Source organism: Cetorhinus maximus, chromosome 15, assembly GCF_964194155.1.
Source record: "Cetorhinus maximus chromosome 15, sCetMax3.hap1.1, whole genome shotgun sequence".
NCBI lineage: Eukaryota > Metazoa > Chordata > Chondrichthyes > Lamniformes > Cetorhinidae > Cetorhinus > Cetorhinus maximus.
This window is the reverse complement of record NC_135893.1, coordinates 36,383,758-36,396,316: the sequence shown is the minus strand read 5'-3', so window position 1 is coordinate 36,396,316 and position 12,559 is coordinate 36,383,758. Positions and strand designations below refer to the sequence as shown.

General features: G+C 40.6%; 1 protein-coding gene across 18 annotated transcripts in view; it reads left to right on the top strand.

Moving 5' to 3' along the window:
* Positions 1-12,559, top strand: part of LOC144690603 (eukaryotic translation initiation factor 4 gamma 3-like) — a 347,183-nt gene that overhangs the window by 81,058 nt on the left and 253,566 nt on the right. For 12 of the 18 annotated variants that reach the window (XM_078558271.1, XM_078558253.1, XM_078558252.1 and 9 more), the window contains one exon: positions 5,369-5,488. The exons of the other annotated variants lie outside the window; for them this stretch is intronic. Coding sequence is in view for 10 of the 12 variants with exons in the window: in XM_078558253.1 (XP_078414379.1) it covers positions 5,369-5,488 (120 nt within the window). In the remaining 2 variants the exon portion in view is untranslated. The remainder of the gene's footprint in view (positions 1-5,368; positions 5,489-12,559) is intronic. 18 annotated transcript variants of the gene reach the window in all.

Here is a 12,559-nt window from a genome sequence, read left to right as displayed (position 1 = left end):
TGTAGGAAAGTCTAGAACTAGGGGGACACTAATTTAAAAGTTAGGGGGCTCCCATTTAAGACAATGATGAGAATTTTTTTCTGAGAGTCAGTAGCCTGTGGAATTCTCTTGCCCAGAGCATGGAGGCTGGGTCATTGAATATATTCAATGTTAGGCACTAGAGAGAGTTTAAATAAGTTTTATTTGTATTTGTGTGTGTTAAGAACAATCTATAGCTTTCAGTTTAATGTATATTTTTTCTATTTGTGGATTTTTTTTGGAAAAATATGCTTTATTCGTAAAATATCTGAAAGAACATTACAGTACATTTCAAAATGGCTATCACAAAGTGCAATCATATTCAAGTTTTCCACATAAATCATGAGGTGCTTTAATACAGTCAATGAAGATTACAGACATTTCAACATGGTTATCTATTTGTGGGTTAAAAGATGAAACCTGGGATCTAGTTCCATTTTTGAGTGGAGGCAGCAGGTCTAAAGCTCTGTTTGTATACCTGCATTTCTAATTAGTTTTATGATCCTTGAAGAGGAGGGTTGCGGTAGTGGTTTAGGAAAGTTAAAAAACAAGGTTAAAAAAAAACTGCTGTTGCCTAGCAACAAGGGTCCAGAGAGGATGGCCCTCCATATACGCACATATACACTCACAGACAGAGAAAATGAGAAAAAAGCAGTTTCTGTTCAGCTGAAAGCAGTTGTGCATAGGAGGGACAGATTACAAGTCCCAAACCAAAGCTTTGTTGAAGCCAGGATTCCAGAGAGGCTGGACAGGAGAGGAAACTGCAGTAGCAGGTTCCAGAAGCTGAAGAAGAATGTCCACAAACCCAGGGGAGTGGAACAAGAAAGGTCCAAAGAGGATAGTCTAGTCAAAGGACAAGGACAGGAATCTGTGGAAGTGAAAGTAAGGAGCAGAGGTGAAGGCTTCAACCTTTAAGAGAAGAAAGCTGTAGTACGCAGATTTAAAGCAATATAAGCATGCGAGAAGCCGGAATGTCCAAGGGGACAGTTGAAGATCTGTAGCTCTTTACTATGGACATGTAAAGCAGCGGTGTTCTGTTGGCATGGCTAAGTCAGTGAGAGAATGTATGCTAGAAAGCTTGAATGCGCTTGAAGGCAATCCAGAGGAGGGGAACATTGGAAGGTGTGTTCGAAACCCTGGAAGTGGACCCTTGTGGAAGGTGCCTGAGAGAAAGCATCATTTGGGAGAAGATTCCAAAACGAGTTCTTCAAGAGTGGAAATTGGAAACCTCATGTGAAAGACTGAGTACAGTGAGACTGGTTTGCTCATGGTGTGACAAGCATCTTGGGGGAGTTGATGAGGGACCCATAGCATCTGTTTGTGGTGGCATCTGTCACTTGGTTTCAGAGTGTGGTGTGTCTGACCACAGACCGCCTATTGGTTGTCAAGGACTGTGAACATGAGAGCATAAGATAGCTTTTTGTAACTTGTTATCCTTACAAATTTGTATGTATTTGTAAAGATGTAGTTGTGGGTGAAGTAGTATTGTAATATATTCATTTTTTCTTGTTTGATGTTTAATTCTTTTGTTAAAAGTTCATCAGCTGACTTTTGTGGCTCTGTTCGGTAGCCACTCTCCACGCGTTTAAACAAAAAATAAAAGTTAGGATCTATTAAGCTGGGTTCCACCCTGGGATCAGGCTTGTCCAGTAGTAACATTAGCCGGGATCATAACACAAGGCTAAGTTAGACAGATTTTTGACCAACAAGGGAGTCGAGGGTTATTGGGGGGCAGACGGAAGTGGAGTTGAGGCCACAATCAGATCAGGCATGATCTTACCGAATGGCGCAGTAGACCTGAGGGGCTGAATGGCCTACTCCTCCTAATTCCTGTGTTCTCGTGTACTAATTAACTTGTTCACAGAGGGAGTATCCTGGGGTGACATTGGGTCATCCCGCCTTCCACTTGTGCAACAGTTTACCAGGTTGTTAAATAAATAACCCATGTGTGCATCTAGCTGTTTGAGAGTTTTACACTCCTAACCATGTTACCATATTAAATTGTCTGGAACCTTGATAAATCTATCCCTTGACTTTAGATGACAAAAACCCTTATCACCCGTTTCCTCTTCTGGAGTTTCAAATATCTAGTTCAATAAACAGTTCTGTTTATGAACTAAGCAACGATTTCCTTAATTAAACTTTTGTGAATAGCATGTTTTACAGCAACATAGTTCATACTGTTCCCAGGATCAACATTTGAAAACGCCACAAATGCTTTACCCTCAAGTGATGTTACAAGATAATCCACCAATATATCTCTGTCCACCTTATGGTGATAAGCTAGCAGCTCAAATACTGAAGTATTAGTTTTATTCAACATTTTACGGGCAGGCATGAACCTCACCTACTAGACTCCTTTGTCAGTGGCGTTTCTCTGCTGGTTCAAGAGCATGATCATGTTTGTTCTTGATTTTGTGCTGCAGAAACTGTTGTCTTTTCCTCAAATTTGACATTCTCTTTGATTATGCACTTTGCCTTTTCCCTTTTCCTGATTGCCTTGTTCCTTGATTCCTTTAGGTTCTGAGCTCAAGATTTCTAACTGGAAAGCCCACTTCTCCTTATTTCACTGCAACCAAACAAGCTAACTCAGTCACTCTGAACCCTTTGTTTTTGTTGCTATTAAGTATCACTGTTCATTGATGTTCAGTTCATTTAAAACGTTAAAGGTTTTTAATTGCTTATGGTCTGAGTGCAGTTACTCTTCAAGAACATGTCCAATTCTGCAGGCTTGAGCAGCATTCTAATGATATTGATGTTTTCAGAAATGTTCTGTTTTGTCATAAACTTATTATTGGTTATGTTGACCTCCTGTTAGAGAGCTGGATCATTCAATATTATTTCTAAATTTAGAAATCTGTCAAATTCCCTAAGCAGGAAAATAAACTTGCTGAGTAGATAACTATGCCAGCATTTGTTTTTTTTTCAGGCAGTGGCTATCAGTTACTAAGGTTAAAAGTATCTACCTTCAAGCATCAATAAAGGAATGAACAGAACATTTCTTTCAATGAGCTGACATAGAAGGACTATGAATCCTGTGATCAGAGTACTTGTTAGTGATAGATGTGTACCTTCAATTATAGTGGCTGCAGATTCCACCTCAAATTGACATTAGCTTTTGGACATCGCACAAGTCTACCTTAAATTGGGTACTGATGGTAGCAGCAATGTTTGTCTCCAATATCATGCTTGTCAGTAGATCCTTTCTATCAAATCAACTAATGCAGTGATCTCTGAAACATTATTCTTCAACAGTATGTTTGGTCTTGATTTCTCCTTAAGTTGGTGAGTGACCTAATAATATATTTACATGGAATATACAGCACAGAAACAGGCTGTTCGGGCCCAGATGGTCCATGGAGCATAAACACAATCATGTGAGCCTTTTCCCACTCCATCTCACCCCATCAGCCAAACCTTTAGTTCCTTCTCCCTTGTGTTTATCTAGCGACCCTGTAAATGTATCTATGCTGTTTGTCTCCCTATAATAACAATTTTCACATTCCAACCACACTCTGGTATTGATGATTTTCCTGAATTTCCTATTTGGATTTATGAGTGACTATCTTACATTTATGGACTAGTTTTGCTGTTGCTCACAAACATCTCTGCTTTATGTTGACACCATTAAACCCTTTCATGATCTTTAAAATCTCTATCAGGTCATCAATCACTCCTTCTTTTCAAGTGAGCAGAGCCCCAGTCAGTTCAGTCTTTTCTGATGGGTATAACTTCTCAGTTATTCTGTTGCCTGTCATGTCTATTCTTCTCACTGCTAATACCTCCCCACATTGTTGAATGAGCTGGCATGTCAACAGGTTCAAGTAGTATAACTGGTACTCTGGTTCTTTCAGATACTGATATAGGTGCTGTGTGTTTCCTCATCAGGTACTCAATGCTTTTTGAAAGATTCAATTGATCAATAGTTGGACTAGCAGTGCCCCCATCCCCCACCAAACCCCCCCCATCCCCCACCAAACCCCCCCCACACCCTAGAACCACCATTTGCAGTTGGTGCAGAGCTTTCAGTCAGTAAGATGACACAAGCTTACAGACAATGCCATGATTTTTACACCTTAGAGATACAGGATGTTAAGGAGTGGATTGACCTTAAATAATTGTCTCAATCAATAATATGGCACCATATAAACTAATACAGTATCCATTTTGCAGATATATCTTAACTAAATAAAGAATGCATTAGATTTTCATTTTTGTTTCTCATTATGCGAACCTGCTGAATAGGAATGAGCTATGACTTTGCAAGTATATTTACCTGTGGGTGACCAGATTCTGCCCTAATTGTTTCAGTATCTGTGGTTGATTTTGTTGCACTCTTAGCACTTTCTTCAGTTCTAACAGAGAAATTGTCAGCTTCACACACTGTTTGCTTGCTGCTAGTTAATCCTGAGCGGGACTCAGTACCAAAAATGCTTAATTTTGTTTGTGAGGTAGCGCTTGCAATTGCTAACTATACTCTTCTTGGCTTGTTTCTAAGCTTCTTCCCCTATTCAAGTTTCCCTCAGCCTGCAAAATTCCCTGGCTAAGAGGTTAGACAGATGATCCATGAGATTTATACCAATGTTGAATCTGCATTCTGCCACTTAATGCTGTACTCCAAGAATAAAAATGAATCATGTTAGTCTTGAAAAGCATCATTTGTAATGGATTTGTAAATGCCTGTACAAGTCATAAAATTGTGAATGCTAGAAGGCAGCTCCTAAGTACTCGCCAGTGTATCCCCTTAGCCTCATCAAATGCTGTATTACATAGCAGAGAGCTTGGAAGATGGCTTGAAGGGAAAGAATATACCTCTTATTACCAGTAAAAACCTAAATAGAAAATTTGAGTTTAAAGACTACTTGATCAGTATATCGTGTTCCATAATTTAACTATTTTAATTAATTCCTCCTCCAGTTTGAGAGCATATTTAAGGGTGAAGGGGATTAAATGCCACTGCTTATGTTTGCTGCATTTCTGGATTTTAATTGTGGTTTGATCAATTTAAATTTTTTAAATTGCAATTAAAATTGGGATTGATTCTTTTTCACCCAAATGCATCCTTTACATTAGTTTAATGCTTTAACAAAATATCACAAAGCTATAGAAACACTGCCCTTTTCTGAAATGGTAGATAGGTCAACTTCAGATTGTCTTAGCTACTTTTTTAGTATTTTAATGCCACTTAAGGTTTATGAGAAGCTGCACCAGCTGTTAGCTCCGCTGCCATCAGTACACGTGGCCCAGTGATCTTAATTGCAGATAGATGCAATTTGCTTGTCCATCAGATAATGTATGTTGATATGCTTTGAGAATACCAGTTTGTCCTAACATTTAGTGTCTCTATCAGGTCCCACAGGTGCCCAGACAGGCAGGACCTGCTGCTTACACAACACATGAACTAAACAAGGGTCATCCAAACCTCCCTGCAACGCCGCCAGGCCATGCCTCTTCACCAGGCCTCTCACAGGTAATAAGTAGCAAATAGTAGAGAGAGATTTTTCCTTCTTGAGGAGGGTAGAGTGGAAGAATAGGGAAAGATTAAAGACTTGAACCCAGTGATGTCCAACCCAAATGTTTCATGGCTGCAATGTTCATGAAAAACCCAGAGAGTGATTCTTGAATGTAGACAAAATAGCTGTAAAGTAGGTTTTAAATTGGAGCTATTGGAGTGCAACCTATTTCACTTCAAGTTGTGGAGGATGTTAATATTATGGAACATCTGTGTAATTGAGATCTATAATTCATAGACAAAAAGTAGACTTTTGTTCCAAAATACACAGTTAGATCCCAAAGGAACTATCAAATAGTCAGGACAGATTCACAGGAGTACCAAATTGCAAAGGGAATAACAGTTTGTACTGCATGAGAAGAGGGTGCTGATTGGGTTGGCAAATGGACCCTGGTAGAGGCGTTGTCATTGAGAATGCATGAGGGAAAGGTTAACTGCCAAGCTTTTGCTTAAATTCAAACTAGACAGGTCAACTCAATTGGATAAGGCATTGCTAAGGGGACTGAGCTAGGGAATGGCTGCCCCCAAGCTTTTTTTTATTTGAATAAAAATATTGTGCGTGGACTTGTTCTTTCTGTTTGCAAAGGACAGGACCCTGTGTGTGATTATATATGTAGGTTCTAGCACGTGTAAGTGAGCCACACTGCGAGTCTGACTGACACAACACAGGCATATTATTGGATACCCAACAACTTGGCTGATTATCACATGCAGTGAGAGTGTCTGGTAGCATTGTGAGGTCGCAAGACCAACCCAGATATGTAAGCCCTACAATGGGATTGGAATAGCTACCCTTAACAAGCGTGATTATGTCGAGAAAATGCACGCTGTTCTTAATGAAGAGTCCAAATTCATATCCATTGGATCTGCTGCTAAGTATGACCGCACAGTCCTGCTTAAAAGCAAATTATAGAAATGCTAGTTGGACTTGTGTAAGAGTAATGAGCTGCCTGGTGGTGTATATGATAGAATTTGCCCTCACGGTTCGGAGTGCACTTATGTATACGTCTTATGAACATACGAATTAGGAGCAGCAGGAGGCCATTTGACCCCTCGGGCCTTCTCTTCCATTCAGTAAGATTGTGGCCTCAACTCCATGTTCTGCACACCCCTGATAACCTTTGACTCTCTTTGTTAAGAATCTGTCTACCTCTACCTTAAAAATATTCACTGACCCTGCCTCCACTGCTCTCTGGGAAAGAAAAAGTTCCAAAGATTCACAACCCTTTGAGAGAAAACATTTCTTCTCATTTCCATCTTAAATAGCAGACCCCTTATTTTTAAACTGTGTCCCCTAGTCTCCCCCACAAGGGGAATCATTCTTTCAGCATTCTCCCTGTCAAGTCCCCTCAGGAACTTGTATGTTTCAATAAGATCGCCTCCCAATCTTCTGAACTCTGATGGATCCAGGCCCAGCCCGCCCAACCTTTACTCGTAAGATGACCCCTCCTCCTTCCCAGGTATGTCATGTGAAACTTTTCTGAACTGTTTCTAATGCATTTATATCTTTTCTTAAATAAGGGGATCAAAACTCTACACAATTCTCTGGATGTCGTCTCACCAACACTCTGTATAACTAACAAACACCCCTACTCTAACATTTCATTCCCCTTGCAATAAACAACAACATTCTATTTGTCTTCCTAATCACTTGCTGTACCTGCATACTAATTATTCCTGATTCATGTACCAGACACCCAGATCCCTCTGCACTGGAGAGTTCTGCAATCTCTCTCCATTTAAATAATATGCTGCATTTCTATTCTTCCTGCCAAAGTGGACAAGTTCATGCTTTCCCCCATTATACTCCACCTGCCAAATTTTTGCTCACTCCCTTAACCTATCTATGTCCCTTTGCAAACTCCTTATGTCCTCTTGACAACTTTTTTTTTACCCATCTTTGTGTCATCAGCAAATTTAGCAACCATACATTCGGTCCCATCATCCAGGTCAGAAGTCGTTAATATAAGTCGTTAATATAAGTCGTTAATATAAGTCGTTAATATAAGTCGTTAATATAAGTCGTTAATATAAGTCGTTAATAGTTGGCACCCCAGCCCTGATTGCTATGGTCGTCCACTTGCCAACCTGAAAATTAACCATTTATGCCTGCTCTCTGTTTTCTGTTAGCTAACTAATCCTTTATCCATGTTACCCCCTACACCTTAAGCTGTTATTTTGCGTAGTAACCTTTGATGTGGCACCTTGGCAATTTCCCTACGGCAGATGTTAAGCTACGTCCTATCTTATCTCTGACTGACTGGTTCTGCACAACATGAATTGGCCAAATGGTTGAGTGAGTTGCTACAACCAGTCCTGAGCTAGTTTTCCACATAAACGGCGAAGGATTCCTTCACCTTTGTGAAGATCATACAGAACTTGCATTTTTTTAAAAATTCATTCACGGGATGTGGGCTTCGCTGGCTAGGCCAGCATTTATTGCCCATCCCTAGTTGCCCTTGAGAAGGTGGTGGTGAGCTGCCTTCTTGGACCGTTGCAGTCCATGTGGTTTAGGTAGACCCAAAGTGCTGATAAGAAGGGAGTTCTAGGATTTTGACCCAGCGACAGTGAAGGAATGGTGATATATTTCCAAGTCAGGATGATGAGTGACTTAGAGGGAAACTTCCAGGTGGTGGTGTCCCCATCTATCTGCTGCACTTGTCCTTCTAGATGGTAGTGGTCGTCAGTTTGGAAGGCACTGTTTAAGGAGCCTTGGTGAATTCCTGCAGTGCACCTTGTAGATGGTACACACTGCTGCAACTGTGTGTTGGTGGTGGGGGAGTGAATGCTGATAGCATATTAATAGCAAGGCTGTGTCCATGTGCTCATTTGACATTGCTAGCCTATTTACTGATGTACTGCTCAAGGAAACCATAGTGCAAATGTCACTATATCATGGCGATCTAGACATGCTGCCATTATCTGAATCTGTATTCATTGATCTATGAACTCAGCAACTCACGCAGCTTAGTTCAGCTTTAACGACACCATGTATGCCCAAATAGATGATGTTGCCATGATATCACCTCTAGGCCAAGCTGTCACCAACATTTCTATCGGTTTCCACAAGAAATGTGTTTTTAGTGGAATGACCCCTAACCACCTACCCCTTGCATGTTGCTGATATGTGGATAATATGCATGCTATATTTGAACCTGCAGCTGCAAGTAAAAATTTCCATACACACATTAATGGGCTCCATTTCAAGCTCAAATTCACCTTTGAAATAGAGCAATCTAATGAGTTCCCTTTCCTCAACTTGCTAGTTGAGAAACTTGCAAATGGGTTCTCTACCACTGTCTACAGTTCCATGTGCTGTAAGATTTGGCCTAATTGGCAACCTCTTAAATAGGGCTTGATCTATTTGCTCACCGTGCAAGCTTGATGCCAAAATAGAGTGCATCAAAGCTATCCTGCAGGATAATGGCTATCTCGATCAGATCATTGCCAGCTGTGTATTGTGCAAATTCATGTATGGGCCTAAGGCTGCCACTTTCGGTCTTGAAAAGTGCCCAGTCTCCCTCAGATAAGGTGCCTCAAAAATTTGAGCAACAGGTGAAGCTCGCCGTTTCATGCTGCTGTTCTGCAGTAACAACACGAGTGGGGTTCTCCGCTAACAGGATTCTGCCATCAAGCCAAAAAGATGTTCTGCCTACCACACAACGAGTAATGTGGCATGAGTTCAGTGCCTGTGTGATGCCAGGTATGTGGGCAGTATGTCCCAACTGACTGGTTGATCTTATCAAAAAGCACATCCCTTTGGCTATTTGCAACAAGCAAATTACTGACCGTATATCTCCAGCCCATGCTTGCAAAACTCAGAATATAGTGTCCAAGTCCAGCCCTTCCTAAACAATCCTGATTGTGCTAAGAATTACACTAACAACCAATTTAAGATTATCAGTCAGGCTCACAGTGCGGCTCACTTGCGCATGCTAGAAGCTACATATATTCACACCCCAGGCCCTGTCCTATCTAAACAGAAAGAACATGTCCACGCATTGCACCTTTTTCAACTAAACAAAAGCTTGGGAAACAGCCATTCCCTCATGCATTCTCCATGACAAAACCTACCAATCAATTGGAGTCCACTTGTCAACCACTCAGCACCCTCTTCTCATGCAGTGGAAACTGTTATTCCCTTTGAGGTTTAGCACTCTTGTGAATCTGTCCTGATGAGTGCAGGATGAAAAACTTTCAAGCATGTCTTTTATTTCAGAAATACTCAAATTCTGTAGTACCAAGGAACTGTTTTTATATTCTGTGGGGGTGGGTGTGCTTGTGCATGTGGTGCTCTAAAGTAAGTGAGATTGAGTTGATTCGCCTTTTTGCCTGTAACAGAATTGTTACAGTGAAGGAGGAGGCCATTTGGCCCATCATGTCTGCACCAGCTCTCTGAACAATTCACCTAGTGCCATTTCCCTGCCTTCTCCCCATTACCCTGCATTCTCCCTTTTCAGATAACAATCTAATTCCCCTTTGCCTTGATTGAACCTTCCTCCACCACACTCTTGGGCAGCACATTCCAGCTCCTAACCACTGAAAATGTTTTTCCTCATGTTGCCTTTGCTGCTTAAATTAATTTAAATCTGTGCCCTTTTGTTCTTGATCCTTTCACAAGTGGGAATAGTTTCTCTCTCCCAGCCCCCTCATGACTTTGAATACCTCTGTCAAATCTCCTCTCAGCCTTCTCTTCTTCAAGGAAAACAGTCCCAACTTCCAGTCTATCTTTGGAACTAAAGCTCCTCATCCCTAGAACCATTCTTGTGTGAATCTTTTCTGCACTTTCTCCAGTGCCTTCACATCTCTCCTGAAGTGTGGCAGCCTGAACTGGATGCAACACTTCACCTGAGGCCAAACTTGTGATTTATGAAGCAAAAACAAAAATTGCTGAAAAAACTCAGCAGGTCTGACAGCATCTGTGGAGAGGAAGACAGAGTTAACGTTTCGAGTCTGTATGACTCTTCATCAGAACTGGAGAGACTTGTGATTTATGAGTTCATCGTAACCTCCTTGCTCTTCTACTCCATGATCCGATTAAGAAAGCATAGGCTACTGTATGCTTTATTAACCGCATTCTCAACCTCACTGCCGCCTTCAGTGACTTATGCACATATACACCCTCCTGTGCCCCTGCACCTCCTTCAGAGTTGTATCCTTTATATCGTGTCGCCATGTTCTTCTACCAAAATTAATCACTTCATGTTTCTCTACACTGAACTTTGTCTGCCCATTCCACCAACTTGTCTTTGTCCTTTTGAAGTTCTACACTATCCTCCTCACAGTTTGCAATGCTTCCAAGTTTTGTATCATCTGCAAACTGAAATTGTGCCCTGTACACCAAGATCTATGTCATTAATATTTATCAGAAAGAGCAAGGGCCCCAACATTGGCCACTGGGGAACTTTTGCTATCATTGGATATTTATCATAGTCTTAGGCACAATACATGCTTTTATTTTAAGTAAAGTGGGGGTTTTTGTGAACAGTTTTCCAAATAACAACTCGTTTCATTTGTCAAGAATATTCCTCTATAGCCAAGAACTGGTCCCATTACCTTGATCATGGAGCTAGTTCACAGATCGGACAAATTTCATGAATAGAATAGTATTTAAACACTGCATTTTGCCTTTTCAGGTCTTGTTTGTTGACATGCCATGATACAGAAATGCATTTATCTGAGTGTATGTTCTAATGCCCTGAAAATGTCTTTCGAGTTACAGAAAATCTAATTGGGCTGTAGTGGGCGAGGCAGGTATTTGATGCTGTTTTCCAGTCAGTTGGATTGTGTCATTTCCACACTAACAATTGAAAGTGACTAAGTCAAAGAATATGGAACATATTTCAATAGAACTAGAACTTATTACTGGATAACAACAGTGGTAATCTGCACGGCTCCTTGGATTTTATTGGCATGCATGACGTCAGATATAGGAGACCTAGAAGTGTGCCTGATTCCTATAAGATGGTGTACAGTTCGGAGAGATGATCCAGTAGCAACCAAGTCAGCTCGCACGAATCCTATGCAAGTTACCACAAGAGCACTTCCTCAGTCAGTTTTATTGGTAGGTTTAATAGACCATTTGGCCCAAAGGAGTACGTAGTACTCTACTCTAGTACACTTGTATTATAAAAATCTTAGTTTGCATTTTAATATTTTGTACGTTTACATAGTGTGTGTTACAAATACAGAGGAAGCTTCTGAGTTGTTGAAACCTAAAAAGCCTTGTATTTCATACTGTCTGTAGTATTTATTAAAAATAAAGTTAATTAGCCTGGCAATAAATACCTTTGAGGAGGGGAACCTATTGTGACATCAGTGCAGAGTAGGGGTTCTCAACCATTTTGCTTCTGTGCCCCCCACCATTTTTAGACATTCCACTAATCCACTGTAACACAAGTGCTTTTCTGTATAAAACTTAGTGATGCAATTAAACATATATGTGGTATATGTAAAACCTGTTGCTGGCCTTGAGCAACAATTCTGTGAAGACTTGGATGTATCTTTGACCATGGCATGCATATGTGCCTGTCAATGTTCATCCTGGCCCAGTACTTTGCTTTCGTTGATGTAATTGCTGACAGTCTAGCTTTGCATATGTAGATTGTACTAAGTGGAACCAGTGCTGCAGAAGAATTGTTGCTATGCTCATTCACACCAGAATGTCTCAAAAGATAATTCACTGAACTTGGTGCTGAGGGAACTCTGATAAAATGAGCTTTTATATAGCTTTGATGGGACAGAGAGTGGCAATTGAGTTCAATATTCTCAGAAAAGGGGTTGATAACCCACAGGCGTGTAGAAGATTGTTTTGTTGTGAGTTTGGGAAAATAAGTATTAAATTTGCATATACCAGACAGGCCTGTTTCCCTATGGTTTGACTAACATGTTAAAGTCAATGTTTTCTTCCTTGAAAGAAAGAATGTAAGAACTCAAACATATCTGTCGTCCCCTACTGAAAAGAACCTTCCAGACTTGCAGTTTTCTTTTGAATGAAGCAATTTCCCCAAGCTAAATAAAGAGTTCTCC